At 45.4% G+C, this 17,805-nt stretch overlaps 1 protein-coding gene across 1 annotated transcript; it reads left to right on the top strand.

Moving 5' to 3' along the window:
* The first annotated feature begins 152 nt into the window (after positions 1-152).
* On the top strand, positions 153-15,625 carry LOC135386339 (GATA zinc finger domain-containing protein 1-like). Its single transcript, XM_064616194.1, has 4 exons — positions 153-561; positions 4,178-4,237; positions 7,355-7,535; positions 15,003-15,625. Exons 1-4 carry the CDS (start codon positions 277-279, stop codon positions 15,194-15,196), a joined length of 720 nt encoding a protein of 239 aa, XP_064472264.1. The 5' UTR covers positions 153-276; the 3' UTR covers positions 15,197-15,625.
* Positions 15,626-17,805: the final 2,180 nt, after the last annotated feature.

Raw genomic sequence — 17,805 nt, 5'->3', positions numbered from 1 at the left:
AGCACTGACCTTCTCAAAAATAATATTTCTTATGTATATAAATATTAGAACGAACGGGTACGTCTGTAATTACACGTGTACAAACCAGCGAATGGTGGTAAAATGTAAAATCGTAAAATCCGTGCCCTTGCCGTGACTGGTGACTGGCCGCCGTGCCATGGTGTCGCTGCGGTGGCTTTCTGAAAACAACATGGCGATTTGGTTGAGGTTTTTCGGTGATTTGCGATATATTTTCAGGTTGTAATTCGTTCTCGTATTGAGTTTTACTTCATCACCATGCCTTTTGGACTGAAGCCAGTTTGCGCTACCTGTAAAGCGAGTGTATCGTCTATGTGGCGTAAAAATGAAAGCGGTGAAGTCGTTTGTAACACCTGCGCAGTGCGAGTGTCTGCAAGTACCGAGTCTGAGCCGGCTTCACAAAAGGACAACAACGGCAGTTCCTGTCCCTTTACTCTGCGAAAAAGTACACGGGCGAAGAGCTCGAAGTTAAAGCACCAACAGCAGCAGATGAAAGCGGCAGCCCCCAAGGGAAAGGGACGCAGGGTGATTTTTAAGAGAGGGGTACGTTTCGGTCTGGCGTAGCCGTCGCTTGATGGAAGAAAAACCTGGAGACAAAGGAACACAGGAAGACAGAACATTCTCTGTTGTGTGTTCCTCTGTCTTCTTCATGTCGCTCGACGTTGTTTGGAGTCAGGAGTCGATTCGAACGTCACGCAGTGTTAGCACCAGCTCTCAAATAGCAGACATTCTCCTGAAGGCCCTGATAAGGGTCATTCGTTTTTCGAGTGATTGCCACATTGCAAAAGATTCATTTGTACAGGGGTGTCCGTGGTTAGCAGGGAAGGGTGTTGCCTTAAACTTTGGTTAATGAGAGAGAAGGTTTGGGCTGTCCCTCTCGTGCTACAGGGGTGTCCGTGGTTAGTGGGGAAGGTTGTTGCCTTCAACTTTGGTTAATGAGAGAGAAGGTTTGGGCTGTCCCTCTCGTGCTACAGGGGTGTCCGTGGTTAGTGGGGAAGGTTGTTGCCTTCAACTTTGGTTAATGAGAGAGAAGGTTTGGGCTGTCCCTCTCGTGCTACAGGGGTGTCCGTGGTTAGTGGGGAAGGTTGTTGCCTTAAACTTTGGTTAATGAGAGAGAAGGTTTGGGCTGTCCCTCTCGTGCTACAGGGGTGTCCGTGGTTAGTGGGGAAGGTTGTTGCCTTAAACTTTGGTTAATGAGAGAGAAGGTTTGGGCTGTCCCTCTCGTGCTACAGGGGTGTCCGTGGTTAGTGGGGAAGGTTGTTGCCTTCAACTTTGGTTAATGAGAGAGAAGGTTTGGGCTGTCCCTCTCGTGCTACAGGGGTGTCCGTGGTTAGTGGGGAAGGTTGTTGCCTTCAACTTTGGTTAATGAGAGAGAAGGTTTGGGCTGTCCCTCTCGTGCTACAGGGGTGTCCGTGGTTAGTGGCGAAGGTTGTTGCCTTCAACTTTGGTTAATGAGAGAGAAGGTTTGGGCTGTCCCTCTCGTGCTACAGGGGTGTCCGTGGTTAGTGGGGAAGGTTGTTGCCTTCAACTTTGGTTAATGAGAGAGAAGGTTTGGGCTGTCCCTCTCGTGCTACAGGGGTGTCCGTGGTTAGTGGGGAAGGTTGTTGCCTTCAACTTTGGTTAATGAGAGAGAAGGTTTGGGCTGTCCCTCTCGTGCTACAGGGGTGTCCGTGGTTAGTGGGGAAGGTTGTTGCCTTCAACTTTGGTTAATGAGAGAGAAGGTTTGGGCTGTCCCTCTCGTGCTACAGGGGTGTCCGTGGTTAGTGGGGAAGGTTGTTGCCTTCAACTTTGGTTAATGAGAGAGAAGGTTTGGGCTGTCCCTCTCGTGCTACAGGGGTGTCCGTGGTTAGTGGGGAAGGTTGTTGCCTTCAACTTTGGTTAATGAGAGAGAAGGTTTGGGCTGTCCCTCTCGTGCTACAGGGGTGTCCGTGGTTAGTGGGGAAGGTTGTTGCCTTCAACTTTGGTTAATGAGAGAGAAGGTTTGGGCTGTCCCTCTCGTGCTACAGGGGTGTCCGTGGTTAGTGGGGAAGGTTGTTGCCTTCAACTTTGGTTAATGAGAGAGAAGGTTTGGGCTGTCCCTCTCGTGCTACAGGGGTGTCCGTGGTTAGTGGGGAAGGTTGTTGCCTTCAACTTTGGTTAATGAGAGAGAAGGTTTGGGCTGTCCCTCTCGTGCTACAGGGGTGTCCGTGGTTAGTGGGGAAGGTTGTTGCCTTCAACTTTGGTTAATGAGAGAGAAGGTTTGGGCTGTCCCTCTCGTGCTACAGGGGTGTCCGTGGTTAGTGGGGAAGGTTGTTGCCTTCAACTTTGGTTAATGAGAGAGAAGGTTTGGGCTGTCCCTCTCGTGCTACAGGGGTGTCCGTGGTTAGTGGGGAAGGTTGTTGCCTTCAACTTTGGTTAATGAGAGAGAAGGTTTGGGCTGTCCCTCTCGTGCTACAGGGGTGTCCGTGGTTAGTGGGGAAGGTTGTTGCCTTCAACTTTGGTTAATGAGAGAGAAGGTTTGGGCTGTCCCTCTCGTGCTACAGGGGTGTCCGTGGTTAGTGGGGAAGGTTGTTGCCTTCAACTTTGGTTAATGAGAGAGAAGGTTTGGGCTGTCCCTCTCGTGCTACAGGGGTGTCCGTGGTTAGTGGGGAAGGTTGTTGCCTTCAACTTTGGTTAATGAGAGAGAAGGTTTGGGCTGTCCCTCTCGTGCTACAGGGGTGTCCGTGGTTAGTGGGGAAGGTTGTTGCCTTCAACTTTGGTTAATGAGAGAGAAGGTTTGGGCTGTCCCTCTCGTGCTACAGGGGTGTCCGTGGTTAGCAGGGAAGGTTGTTGCCTTCAACTCAAAACAAGCACCTCGTTGATAACCACAGCTGAAGTCGACATCATTCCCCGCTAATGACGGACACCCCTGTAGCACGAGTGGGATAGCCCAAACCATCTCTCCCATTATGTTGGTTGAGTGCCGATAGGGTGTCTTCTCCCCACTGCCCATGGCAAAGCTGCGTTCGAGTCGGCTCTGAATCAAGCGGTACGTCGATAGCAATGAGTCTGTCTTGCTCGTGATTTGTCATAAATTTTGTGTCTTATAGTAGTAAGTTTTATCTGTGGAACAAGACTTAATTTGCGTACCAGCGGCATGGCCGAGTGGGCTAAGGCGTCCGCTCGTTGGTGGTAACCAAGGTCATGCTGTAGACTGGGAGGTGGTGGGTTGGAATCCTGCCACCGGCTGTGCTGTCTGAGGTTTTCCCTGGGTTTTCCCAAGACTTCTCCGGACGAATGTCGCCACAGTTCCCCCAGAAGTCAGCCCAGGACGCATACTAATCCCCCCCACTCCTTCCTGCTGTCCTCTCTCCATCTGTCCACGTCTGTACGCCGCTCATAGCCACAGTTGCTTCGCGGCGCTAACACTGAACTTTAAAAAAAAATTTAATTTGCGTGCACTTCAAGAAGAGTAAGAGAAATACAAAGAATTCAGTGTTGTGACGTTGTGAGACAAGTTTTCGCACAATTTTCGCGATCCCTCGAGGGCATGCCCCCCTTCGGAAAGTTCGAAGGGGGACTGACGCCCTCAAGCCCTCACCCCCCCAGTCGGCACCTATGCTCCTTACCGAAGGCACATGACACAAATGTATTCCAATTCTAGCAGTTGCTTGAATGTCTGTGACTTCTCATTCAAGCATGGAATAGAAAAAGCTAGATTACCAGGACTGCCACCAGGATTTTTTTTTTTTTTTTTTCGAGGGGTGGGGAGGGGGCAGAAAGTTTTGGGGGTGTGCCAACTGCGACCGCAACTACATTGTCTCGAATCAGAAAGCCTACATTTCTGGATGCTGGGAGGAGGGGGAGGAATGCCCCACATTACCTCATGCCCTACTCCCCTGCAACTCCCCTGCTACTCCCCTCACGTGACCAGTGATGTGAGGCTAGAGATGCGAAACCCCGGAAAAAAAAACAAATTTTTTTTGGAAAAACATTTATTTTCGTTTTTTTTTTCCTTATACTCGGAAATAATAGCCCAAAATTTCCAGGCGACAAAATTCTGCTGCCTGGGGAATTGGCGGAACCCGTTCTCTTTGTTGTTGGCGTTTCCTTCGTCGCCATGCAGATATGTCATGCAAATGAATAGATGCGAAATTAGTGACTCCCTGCTAATCAATGTGTTTTACGTTCCTCTTTTCAGCCTTTGAAAGCACCGACTGCAGTGGCAACATGTGTCACGAGCGATTTTGTGTTTTTCAGAGTAAGTGTCGCCCCCTGTTTATCTATTCGAATCCAACCTCTCTGTGGGCGGAAGTGAGGACAGCCTGTACACGGAGTGTTGCTGAGGAAGTGGTGTACTGTTAGGCGCGTGGTACGATTACAACTCTACATAGATGCAGACATGAATTGGGAGAGTTTGGGTGTCCAGACTAGAGCGCTGCACGGGCTGACTTTCCCGGGCCCGACCTGGCCCGACCCGGCCTGGTGACCCGTCGAGAAGATCCCGGCATAGTATTTCCAGCCGCGACGTACGCGTTTCTGGCGATTATCAAACAAATTTATCAGTCAATTTATAAGGACAGAAGACAAACGTACAAGTGGTGGCAGTTTAACACCATAACCGCACCAGACCAAATTAAATCCAGAACGTACGCTGGCATGGGCGTTAATCGTTACACTGTCAAGATTTTGCGGAGGTGGAGGATGCTGTCGACAAACTTCTTCTCCCAGTCCATACCCCTCTCACCAAGCTTTGCCAAGTGATTGTGAAATACATGAGGTGTGAGGAGCAATGTAAAGTGGCTTTCAGAATGTTCTAGAGGGTTGAATCATATGCCTAATGCAGTATCCCTTGCTTGTCTTTGCAAAATATGCGCAGGAATGACGCAAGCGCATGATGATATGAACTAATGCATCTCCATTGTGTGGAATTACCTGCGTGGCCCATTCCGGGCCTGACTCTCGGAAACATATTTGTCGGCCCGGGACCGGCCCGCGGTGGTGGGGCCCGTGGGCCGGGTCAGGTCGGGGACCCGGGACCCTGCAGGGCTCTAGTCCAGACCCCCCAGTACTTTCCCCAGAAATTGACCTCCGGGAGGGTACTGAGGTTCCAAGCGGGGTATATGTTCATGGAAACATGTTTCATGGCAGTGGCGTAGCTAGAAAAGTATTTTGGGGTTCTATGGGGAATTTACATGGAGGAGGAGGATTTCCTCCTTGTTGCCCTCTCCCAAATGCAGTACCAAAGGTACGATTTTGGAGGGGGTCGAACACCCAAACCTCCCCCGGCTATGCCACTGTGTTATGGGCAACCACCTGGCTCATACCAAGACAACTCACTTCTACCAAAGATTTTTAAAGGAGTAATGAAATGATAGCCTGCATTGCTCGAACCCATGATTCATTCAACATACAGTCTATGAGGAACTACCGTGCACAAAAGTTTCAGCTGAACAACGTCTCTTTCGCTGAGTGGCTGAGGCGCTGTTCAGCAAAAATATTGTTCACAGTCGTCCTCGATGTATGATCAGGGTTTCTACCAGGAAACGGATGGTAATGGAAACAGAAGTGACATACAGTCGCCGGTATTGGAGGTGGTATTTGGAGCTGGTAAAGGAAATGTTAACCACTTTCCTCCATTACCGGAAACGAAAATGATCAAATGGTATTGAATTCCAGTAATGGCTGTTACTGTTATGCTGTGATGTGGTAACGATTTGAGGACTTTCCCTGTAATACATGCTTCAAAGACCGTGTGAGAGCTTAGGAAGCACAACACAGGGCACTCGGGATGCATTCATCGCTTCATGTAATGAAGAAGCCTGAGCATGGACGCAAAACACAGAGGGGGATGCAAACACAACAGCTGACACCAGCTAATGACACCAGCTAATGCTGCCTCACTCCTCCTGTTAGGGAGTGACATCAAGCTGATTTTTCTGTCGCCCAAGCCTCCGCAGCTGCGATCTTTAAAGTAGCACAGAAGTCATTTTTAACACACTGTTTTCTTCCTATGAAACTGTTAAGTAGGCCAGTGAGATGCACAGTGCGAAGTAATTCACACCGCAGAGTCATAATTATCGCAGAAATTAGAGTGTAAATTAGACTAAATTAATTAGACTTTAAAATACGCAGCAAAAAGATCACTGTGCGCAACGGTGGTGAAGAGCAGTTCCAACATGTGATCTGCCTGGATCCTCGCGCTGACGCTATAAGGAGAACGCTCGCTGATTGGTCTGGAGAAATGTTGTGTGCTGCTCCGCTGTCGTCTGCTACTCGGCTGTTCGGGGTTCTGAAAAAGCCTTTCTCCTTGCTCGGTAATGCTTCGGCCGCTCCTTCTATCCCCAATTCTCCGGGAGAACTGGCAAAACAGGTTTACAGGGCAAAGAGACAAGGCGCTGACCCCCACTGACCGGCGAACCAGAACGAGTTCTCCTTATAGCGTCATCGGTGACGTGGCATCATACCTCCTCATCCTCATTATAGCTGGAGTGGCGAGTTAAGGGTGAACGTGTGGAGCCATGTTTATGTGTAATTTTTGGGAGGAAACAAATTGCACCCATTAAAACCTTTCGCGCTATTCTGCATAATGACACACACACTTTCATCAGAGGTCTTAATCTGAATTTTTTTTGGCTGGCCCTCTGTACCCTTTTAAAAATTGTTTACTCAAAATCTAAGCATTACTTTTCAGCCACCCCTCATACTTTTCTGCATGCACACGCTGTGTACTGAAAAGGATCACTGATGTGACAGTGCTTAAAGGATCGTCTACTCGCAGAACCATCCGTTCCATTACCAGAAACAGTAATGGAAACGATATTGAAAGGCCGGTATTAGAAACGAAAAACGGAAACACTTGAGTAATGAAAATGGAAACGGTAATGCAAATAAGACAGTTGCCCTTCCCTGATTCCGACATGTGCTAAGTGTAATTCCTATTATAAGTGTAATCTAAGTGTAATCTCCATTACCAGAAACAGCAACGAAAACAAAATTGAAAGGCTGGTATTAGAAACGAAAAACGGAAACACTGGAGTAATGAAAATGGAAACTGTAACGAAAACATGCCCGTTGCTCTTCCCTGATTTCGACATGTGCTAAGTGTAATTTCCATTATAAGTGTAATCTAAGTGTAATTTCCATTACCAGAACAGCAACGAAAACAAAATTGAAAGGCTGGTATTAGAAAGGAAACACGGAAATACTTGAGTAATGAAAACGGAAACGGTAACGAAAATATGCCTGTTGCCCGATTTTGACATGCGCTAAGTGTAATTTCGTTGCCCTTTTAACTCTGTTACGGAAAAGCGAAGTATAAGTGACGGTGTATAATGACGAAGTATAAATTCCGACTCTTTGTTTTCTTTGTGTGTAGGATACATACTACCAGGTCGGTGACGTTGTCTCCATGATGGACGAACACGAGGACGTCTACTACGGCCAGATTCGGGGGCTCCTGCAGGACCAGTACTGCGAAAAGAGTGCCGTCATCACGTGGCTCATCCCAACCAAGGGCAGTCCCAAGACACACTTCGATCCCTCCACCTACATTTTAGGTGACGACAAATTTCTGGCGTTACCTTCTGTACGTTCTCGTGTTCAGCAAGCATCCCCAGTTTCGCGTGCAGTAGACTTGTGTTGAGTTCTTAAAGGGGCTGCGAAACTATTTCCAAACTTTTGAAGAAATGGTGTTGTAAATATTGATTTATGCGTACTAAACATGTACCATATTTTCACGCGTATTAGCCGCACCGCAGATAAGCCGCAGGACTCGTTTTTAGATACATTTTGAAAATGTTTTTGCAGATAAGCCACGGGTAATACGACGTGACTGCTTTGTGCGCTAAACCAGTGATGCGCAAACAAAATCAATACAGGCGCTCAACGCTCGTCGACGCCGTACTCCCTGCCAGCTGCCCTGTTCCCGTACTGGTCCGCGACGTCGACGACTTTTAGTTTGAAGCCGCTGTCGTAGCTGTGCCTCCGCATTGGAGCCATGCCTCACCTCTAACTGCCGTGCCCGTGCCCACGAATGCTGCTGCTCTGGTCAAATGAGAACTGACGCTTCGCTGACCGCGTTTTATCCCGATATCGGGTGTAGTGAACCCTTCCTGTGGGTCTGCCGACAAAGGAGACCGTAGGGAAGGCCATAAACCCTGTGGTCCACATTCCGGTGTCGGCATAATGTATAACAAAGGAGGTCAGTTCTAGTGTTCTACCAAGATCGGATTGTGCCCTTGTTGCGTGTCTTTCATGGATCGACGGATCGGTGGCATTCCAGAAGACATGAATCACTGTCACCACTTTCGTTATGAAGCTGCTTGGGGGAAGGCACCAGGATGGTCAGTGTACCCGAAAGTTGACGCGTCCCTGTTACGCACTGTTTGTGCATTGAAAGGGCGGTGCTGTTCCAGAGACACCGTCGGCCCTTTCGTTAATACCAGTGTACGGGGATATACCAGGGAAAAATAGTCATCAGATAAGCCGCACCGATGCAGCAGACCGCCCGGGAAAAAAAAAAAATTACACATAAGCTGCGGCTAATACGTGTGAAGTTACGGTAATAGCACTCAGGCGGTGGCGGCTGTACCTTTTTAATTTGGCTGTTCTAACGAAGACGGTCAAGAGCATCAACTGTTTACCATATACAGTCGAACTCCTTTACAACGAAACTCAGGGGACAGCAAAAAAAAATTTGCAGTAAAGGTATTTTCGTTAAAAAGGATGTGCATTATTGAACCTATAGGGCTCCAGCGGGACCGCAAAAAAATTTGCTGTAGTGGTATTTTCGTTAAAAAGGTGTTAGCTATAAAGGAGTTTGACTGTACGAATTAAAAACGAGAGATTTCGTGCAGTAGGCTGCACTTCTTCAGGTACTTGAAGGTACAAACCTGAAGAAGTGCTCTTAAGTGGGGATCACTTTTGCGCAAGATAATAGAGAAATTTTGTTCGTGCAGCGCTCAGAAACGGCGTAAAATATCGTCAAAACAGAAGTACTGGCGCGTTCTCCTTGCTTTGCCCTCGTCAGTGACACATTTTTTAGAATTCCAGGACTATCCGTTGATTTGTATTGAGCCCGAATTCGCAAATATCTTAGTGCGCAACACTCTATCAAGATGGCAGTGCATGTTCGAGACGCACTAAACATTAATTTATTAAAGATCAACGGCTCAACTTTGTCCCCTAAAAATTACGTCATTGACTAGAGAAAATCTAAGAGAACACGCCAGTACGAATCTTACGATGATAGTTTAGAGCGTTCGGGTGTCTTGTGCGAATGAAAATCTCCCATAGATTTCTGAAGAAGTGATTCCCCCTTAACTGTCTTTGTTATTTTTTATTCTGCATCGCCGGAAACTTGAACGTTGGTTTTCTTCACGTTCTACGATGTTTGGCCGATCTCGTGGAGATTGTCCATGTTCCCTCTCGCGCCAACCTCCTTAGCAGTTCTAGCTTCCGCTGGGAGAAGGGAGGCTTCCACGGGACCTCCTGAGTGAGTCGTGCTGAGTAGTAGGTGACAAGGTTCCCTAGACAGGTAAAACGGGAGAAGATTATATCTGCTCATAAAATGTATTTTGACGCACCTCTAAGTGTGTTGTAGAGTTTGAATCTGGATTCTCTCTGAGGCGTCCTAAACTCTCATTTAAGCATTGGCAGGTATGACCAATCTAAATGAACCTGCACTTTAAATAAATTGAATAAGCTGAGTTTCTTGCACATGGGACAGACGTTAGAGTTTTGCGATCTTTTCTACGCAACAACGTGGGACTTCGAAGACTGGTCGAAGCGGCCTAAACGAGACCCCTCATTAAACTGAATCAGATACGCTTACTGAAACATTATAGTAAAATGTTCCTCCGGCCTTTCATTTTGAAACCGGGGGAGGGAGAGTGCCTATTAGAACAAATGGAGAATTAGGACGTCTACGTACTGACAGTTAACTTTTGATGGTAGCCTGCTCTAACCAATCTGTCCTACGGTTTGGATAATGCAGCTGGGATAAAGTGAAAACAAGATTTCCTCAAAGCATTCTCTAATAAAATATTTTTTTTACCAATCTAGAACGACAGTTTCCCGATTGAAGCATGGTCGTATACAGGGAGAGGTAACAAAGTCTTTTTCATTTCTGTTGCTGGCCCGTATTTGTTTCTATTTCAACTACGGTTACCACCGTTGTTGTTTTGGTTTTTTGGTGCCGACATACCCCCTTGTTGTTTTTCTTATTTTTTTTTAGTAAGCTTTGAGACCGTGACAAAGCCTAATACCTCTCCGTATATCTATTTTGAGGACTTTAGGGGTATGTGCATACAACAGACATTTTTCCAAAAATATAGTATGTATGTGGTTTCTTCGAATAGCTAATATATGAACACGATTTTCACGAATGTAACTCACGCTTGCAACTTGCAAGTCACCATAAAAACTATGCTTCTTCTATTTACCGCATGCTATGCATACCTGTATGCGCCAATTTGATAGTTTATTTTAGTTTTAGTTGCTCAATTAATTTTAGTTCGCTTGATTCAGCTTTATTGCGTAAGTTTACTGAAATGATACTGGAAAGGATTGTAATAATTTGGAACTTTTACTGGAAATTATTTTCATTTCCATTCCTGTTTCAGGTATTTTTAGTGCAATATCTGTTTCTGTTACTGTTACCTGCTATATTTCCAGTATAATACCATTTTCATTTCTGTTACAGTTCGCTGGGCTTCCCATACTCCCAGCACAGCCCATGCTCAGTATACTATATATGGTTCCATCAAAAACTGTATACAGTCTATCCCCGTTTATCCGAGCTTCACTTATCTGGATGGATGAATGGATGCATTGGGGGATCATTGACAAGGCTTTTTGTAACAAAGGTGGCCTGGGCCACAACCTTGAGGAATTCTTCCCTTTGCTGTCGTACTCCGTATTGATCAGTTGAGGCACCATTAGGCAAAGTGATCCCGTAGCTTTCTGGTACTATGTCTTTGGCCACGCAGTCAGAGAATGTGCATGAAATAGGATACCTCGTTGAAGAAAGGAGTAACAAGCCAGCTGGTGTACAGATTCTGAATACATTTCTCTGAGTTTGTGGAGCACAAGTGACAAACACACAACCAACTGAACCAGCGAGGAAAATTTAGTGAACAAATCAGGGGGAAAGGAGGTTGAGCAGAGGAGGGAGGGCGATCGATAGACGTCATACTGACTCACCGGGAGGTAGTCGTGGTCAGCGCTGCCTCCTGAATCTCGCGTTGCTTTGTATCTTTGACATAATTCGTACAGACTGTCTTATCTAGAACAGGTTGACAAGTTGCTACGTTCCTTGCTATCTCTGAATTAGGTTCCTCATTTTAGATAGCTCTGGAATGATCTCGTAATCTCTCCGCCACACTCCTTTGAGTTTGACCTGTGTAATGGGCCCCACAAGTTAGTGTGATTTTGTAAACCGTTTTGTTCTTGCATGGTGCGTATTGGCTTCTGTGTTTCACTCCGCATTTGTCGAGGTTGCCTTTACCCAGAAGGGCCCAGAAAGGGGTGAAAGAACGCACTCTGTTGTTTACCCTGTACACTACTACTCCTCCTTCATCGCTGGGCTATTTTCTCACAAAATTGGATAAGCCACGAATGGACCGTAGAACCAAAAACCCATTTTCGTAATTATCTTTTCCAATTCTCGATGGTTTTCTAATCTCGGTTGACTGGTTCCACAGAAGGTCTTCTTTCTACCCTGCTTCAATGAGTCTGTTACGCTGCTGAGGCAGTGTTGTACGTATCGCCGTTATAGTAACAGATACTTTTTCGGTATCGGAGCGCGTATCGCGATACTTTCTTAAGTCGGTATCGGAAAAGTATTTCCGTTACAAATTCGTGGTAACGCATCGTTACCGATACCGATACGTTTTAGTGCTCCACCCTTTTTTCTTACTCTTATTCATTGTCAATGGTCTGCCTAGCCCTCGACAAGAAGCCCGTGGACGCGCCTACATGCTCCGTAACCGGAATTATGAAATTATACCAAATACATGTTCACCGTTTTTCTTTGAAACGGAAGGAAATAATCGCGCTGTGTTCAACAAAAGAGTTGAGGTCAACGAACAGAGGTCAAGATTTTGACAGTGCGCTTTGGATTCCGCTGCTAAGCTGCCGCGTCGCACTGAGTCACGCTCACATATACCGTGGCATTGTTAACTTCGAATACGATTCCTGGGTCATTGGACTCCATGGTATGTGTGGGCCTGACACTAACGTAATTGTCACACTGGCTTCTGTCAGCTGCCGGAGGCACAAACGGCTTGCAAGGGTGGCAGAAGACGACTTTAAGAACCAGCCATTGATAAAAGTCAAGCATAACGTTTCCGAGCTACTTACGAAATATGCTGTCTTTTCACTGCAAAACTGTTCACGTAAGCGATATTTCCATGTTGCGCCATCTCCGTATTTCAAACAAAAGTATTGCCCAAGGTATCGCGCTACCTTTTTGTAGTAACGGTAGCGGTACCCCGTTACTTTAAAAAAGAAGTATCGGTATTTCGATACTTTTTGCTCAAGTAACGAGTATCGGTATCGCGATACCATATTTTGGTAACGGGTACAGCACTGTGCTGAGGTAAGGAATGCATGGTTAAGTTTTGTGTGTGTTTGTCCTTGTGCTCCCCCAAACTCAGGGAAATGTATTCACAAAAGGTACCTCGTGCATAAAGATTCTGGATACAGTAGAACCCCTTTGTAGTAAACTCTCTGGGACCATGTTGAAATTTTACTAGATCAGGAGTTTTATTATATCAGGTGTGCCATTGAATGTATGGGATTCTATTGGGACCGCAGTTCTCGTTTACTATAAGCAGAGTTTTACCACAAGAGGAGTTCCTATAAAGAGGTCCTACTGTATTAGGGAGTGGGGGAACCTCGTGTTGTGACTCTTGAGGATGGGTGAGGCACACTGAGAACGGCATTGGCATGGTTGTAGCGGAATAATGATGCTTCTCAAGTTAACATTATTAGGGGACCTTTGACGTACCTTTTTGTATCAAAGGTGGCCAGGGAGACAACCATGAGAACTTATTCCTTTTTCTGTCGTACCCCACATTGACCAGTTGAGGCGGCATTAGGAAAGGTGATTCTGTAGCTTTCAACGACGTCTCCGGTCAGAGAATGTGCACGAAGAAAGCTATCTCGCACATAAAGATTCGGGAGTGGGGAGCCTTGTGTTGGGACTCTTGAGGATGCATGAAGGATACTGAGAACGGCATTCGCATATTCCCATGTACCATTCCCAAGTGCAGGTCTGAAAGGAAAGTAGAAAGGGAACCTACAGCGAGCCACCAATAAAATGTGCTGCTTTCTGTGGCGGATCATAGCCACATAATAATGCCGACCAGGGAGAGAAAACTAAGGAACAACAGGTGACACTCCAGCCAGGGTAGCCAACAATAAGGACACTGAACCTCGACACACATGCACAGAGCGCTCGCCTTCTGCAAGCGCTCTTGCCCCAAAGTTTCATGTAGCACCACCAAAGGAGACTGCCGTACACTTACATTTTGCAAGCGGACGTAATCTTCCCCCGTTTCCCCGTCTAGGGAACCCTGTTGCCACCTACTCAGCATGACTCACTCACAGGGGCGAATTTAATTGGGCCCCCCCTCCCCCCCATATGGCTGTGTTCCCTACGTAAAAAACCCTATCGATAAAAAAGACTGCCAAGTACACAAAACACAGGAGTACAAACCCTATCTCCTGGATGATGCTATGGTGCAAAGTACGTAATTTCCTTATGACAGACCCTTAAATCTGCCCCTGCTCGCTCAGGAGAACTGTGGTCTTCCTTCTCCCCCTGGTAGCTATGTCACCTGCTGAGGAGGTTTGCACGAGAGGGAAGATGGCCAACTTCCGGGAGAACAGCCACTGTGGCAGTAGTTCACAGGGTTAAAAACGTAGGGTTCATAGGCGGTGAGCGAATGCCAGAACTGAGCCGACACCTGCCAGTCAGGTGTGCATTAATAACCTCATTAATCTTCTATTTCTGCAGCATCATCTATTTATTAAAAAGCCCCGTCTCCAGCCAGAATCTGGGTAGGTGGTGCACACGTGACAAGAAAGAAGGAACACACGAGAAAGTCGCGAAAGCAAATTCCTACGTGTCCCATGATGCACCTAAAGGAGCACATCTAAAGTATTGCCCGTTCACAAAAAAAAATATGATTCTCTGGTGTTGCCATGCTATTATTAAATGTTAGTTTTGATATAATGGCATGCGACAGCCAATGCATGTGGCTAATATAAACAACACACGTAGCAGTGCCATTCGTGTATGGTGATGAATGTCATTGACACCTTTTTCTTACAAAATTCATTTTTTACTTGAGTTTTTTGTTACATTTGGTAAAACACCCTGTATGGCTCCTATCTTCCCGGGTACCTGTCCATCCTCCTCGGTGCTAAGATCTACGTTTTCCTCACCAGATTAAATGTCATTGACGCCTCTTTTTTTTCGACAAAATTCACTTTCCACTTGAATTTTTCTTACATTTGATAAAACACCCTGTATGGCTCCCGTCTTCCCCGGTACCCTTCCCTCCTCCTCGGTGCTAAGATATACGTTTTCCTCACCAGATTAAATGTCATTGACGCCTTTTCTTTTTTTCGACAAAATTCATTTTCCACTTGAACTTTTTGTTACATTTAATAAAACATCCTGTATAGCTCCTGTCTTCCCTGGTACCCTTCCCTCCTCCTCGGTGCTAAGATCTACGTTTTCCTCACAAGATTAAGTGTCATCGACACCTTTTTTTTTTTTTCGACAAAATTCATTTTCCACTTGAACTTTTGTTACATTTGATAAAACACCCTGTATGGCTCCCGTCTTCCCTGGTACCCTTCCCTCCTCCTCGGTGCTAAGATCTTTGTTTTCCTCATACTAATTATATTATTATTTACTATTATATTGCATATTACTCATATTCCAGATAACTAACTCGTCACTAATAATGCCACCTCTCTCACGATTTTTTTTTTTTCTTTGTCCCCGGCAGGTCCAGAAGAGGAAGTCCCTCGTAAGCTGGAGTGCATGAGCTTTGTGTGCCATGCCCCTTCCGAGTACTTTAAGGCAAAGAACATGCCTTATCGAATGAAGCCCAGTGGGCCAGAAAGCTGCTTCATATGGACCAGGCTCGGTCCACAGGTACGACCATTGCCAACGCAGGAGCAAGTGTTTGGTCCTGCATAGGATGTGACGGGTCCTTCCTGGGAGTATCGTTCCGGACTATATCGACTGCAACTTGTTTGACCCGTCGTGGCTTTAGAGAGGAAGTTCTTCGCGTCATTTTGCTGAAATCTAAGACGGACGTTTTTTTTTTATGAACGAAAACACCTTTCTTGGCGTTCTAGCTAGCCACAGTGATTACTGCGCATCTTTATTGCTCAGGGGAAACACTCATTAGTGTGTGGACATTGTTTTTGTCCATCTGTTGTACAAGCAGTTCCTTCTTTTGTGAAGGTCGTTGGGATATCACACGCAGCCTGCTTTTCTCTAAGCAGAAAAAAGATTGCCAGGACTAAGTTAACACCTTTCTTTTGTATGGCGAATACACTCATAAGTATTATGTCACAGGGAAATAAATGTACATATGTATATAAATGCATTGTGCCAAACTCAGCAATGGTTTTTGGTCTCTAACAACAGGGTGTCATCAGGTTGTCAGGGTGGTCACTGTTGGAATGTGGTCTTTAAGTTAATTCTTTGGTGACTTTTAACTTTAACTCGTTCCTTTTGATTTTGAGCAACTTTGTGAAAAACAATGTGGGGTACATCTACTGTCTCCCAGTGATGGCCACTACCTGCTTCTGCAGTAGTTTAACTATAACTACACATTACTTTGCGATGGAGTAGTTTAACCAGTAGTTCAACTACTGTTGAGGGGAGGTAGTTAAAACTACTTCTCTAACTACCGCAACGTATTTTAACTGCAACTATAATGACTTAACGTTGTACATCAATACCAATCCCATTCTATACTGTTCTTGGACACCTAAATATGAATCACGAGCAGCAATAAAAGTGAAAATTTAGTACACATGCACGGCACAATTTCTCTGCACCTCCGTTCTCATCAAACAAGTAGCTCGAGGTAAAAATCGGAAGCACAATCGTGCCGTAAAGCTTGCGGCAAAATCGGAATTAGTTGGCGCCTGCAGTAACCTAACTACCGTAGTTACCTACTCGAAATAGTTGTTTAACTAGTAGTTACACAGTACATTTGTGCATGTAGTTGATAACTACATTTTAACTAGTCAGGTAGTTTAACTAGTAATTTAACTACATGTAAACTACTGCCCATCACTGTTGTCTCTAATGAGACAACGGGCATGCACACGCTTGTTTTGGCCATTCGTTCGGAAACTACAGTTGTGGTCATTACAGCTGTGGATTGAAATTAATTTAATCTTTTTAAGCCTTGACACTTATCCTGCCCCAGGCAGAAGTAACACGATTAAAAACGCTGTTAGTGGGCAACACTTTAGTGCGAAGCAGCGTCATCAGCTATGAGGTAGGAGGTTATTTCCTCTCTGCCTGTACATGTATGTGCCTGCTTCAGAGCTGAATGTTGTTAGATTAAATTTGTGTAGATGCTAAAAAAAGGATGAAAAGGTGCATTTGAACCAGAGTTCCAACGAACTTGTGACAGCAACTAGTGACCACTTTTAGTGAAAGTAACTTTAAAATTAGTAACGTAAACCGTAAAAGTCACCGTAATTAAATTACTTGGGTAATGTTACATTTTTGCCATATGTTTGCATGATTCAAATGACTCCTTCGTCACGAAGGTGTTATGGGCATTCCCCCCAACGCTCCTGTTGAAAGAGTTTACTGTGGGAAAGGATGTGGGGGAGCTTACTGATAGTGACTTCAAGAAAAAAATTCAGCCCAAGTGCATGTAATGTAATCACGACTGAACAGCACAAGTGCTAAGATAAAGTGTTTGAGAGTTGCCATTTTGTTTCTTAAAAGGTAACTAAGATAACAAAGTCGCTTTACCTCTGGTATCTATGGCTGTGAATAGTTACACATAAAAACTAACCAACCGTAATTCAGTTACTATTTTTGCGAGCTAACTGTACCTTAGTTACTATTTAAAAAGTAACTTACCCAATTACTTATTTGAACTATGAGAAGTCGAGGAAGAAAGGACAAAGTAAATGGAGAGGGAACCTGTTACTTGACAGTGCTGCTGTAGCCAGAAGAAACTTCACAGAGACTTCATGATTAATATGGATCACTCAGTCTAGTAAATAGTTGCTCGTACACGGACGGATCTGAGATACGATGAACAAAATTACCATTTTTAACAGGTTTACAAAGATTCTAGCGAAAATGCTGCGCTTATTGGTGTCATCATCTAATAGTAACGTAAATCGCAGAGGCTGAATCAACAATTGGGACAAACGTAACACTCAAGCTCCGCCGACGCCCAGGCAGTAATTGACGGTCAGGGCCAGCTTGCATGTATGTTGAGAAAATTCCTCCGCGGCATCCTCAGTAGCTTTTGCAGTACTTTATGCAGAAGCAGCGTTGCTGACTGTTGCGTGTGCGCAAAGCACTACTGAGGAGTTTCCTCAGCATTTGTGTGAGTATATAAAACACCCTGTATGGCATCTTTGAGTTATAATCTATGCCTCGTGCAGGCCTTCATGCAGCCTATGCATTCCTTTAAAGAAGCACGAAGCAGCTTGCAAAGCATTCATTAATTATCATACTTCGTGAAATAACGTAGCTCACATTTAACTCTATCGAGCGTATTTCCCAAGAGACAAGAGACAGTTTTTTGGTAGATCGAT

Source organism: Ornithodoros turicata, chromosome 2 (assembly GCF_037126465.1).
Source record: "Ornithodoros turicata isolate Travis chromosome 2, ASM3712646v1, whole genome shotgun sequence".
NCBI lineage: Eukaryota > Metazoa > Arthropoda > Arachnida > Ixodida > Argasidae > Ornithodoros > Ornithodoros turicata.
The sequence above is the reverse complement of the archived record's forward strand: the minus strand, read 5'-3'. Positions and strand labels throughout refer to the sequence as shown.

What these genes read in the sequence shown, in the direction of transcription:
- LOC135386339 (XM_064616194.1), top strand. Translation starts at nt 277, where the DNA reads ATGCCTTTTGGACTGAAGCCAGTTTGCGCTACCTGTAAAGCGAGTGTA. An exon ending in GGGTGATTTTTAAGAGAGGG is followed by an intron (nt 562 to 4,177) that starts GTACGTTTCGGT and finishes TCCTCTTTTCAG; the next exon opens with CCTTTGAAAGCACCGACTGC. An exon ending in GCGATTTTGTGTTTTTCAGA is followed by an intron (nt 4,238 to 7,354) that starts GTAAGTGTCGCC and finishes CTTTGTGTGTAG; the next exon opens with GATACATACTACCAGGTCGG.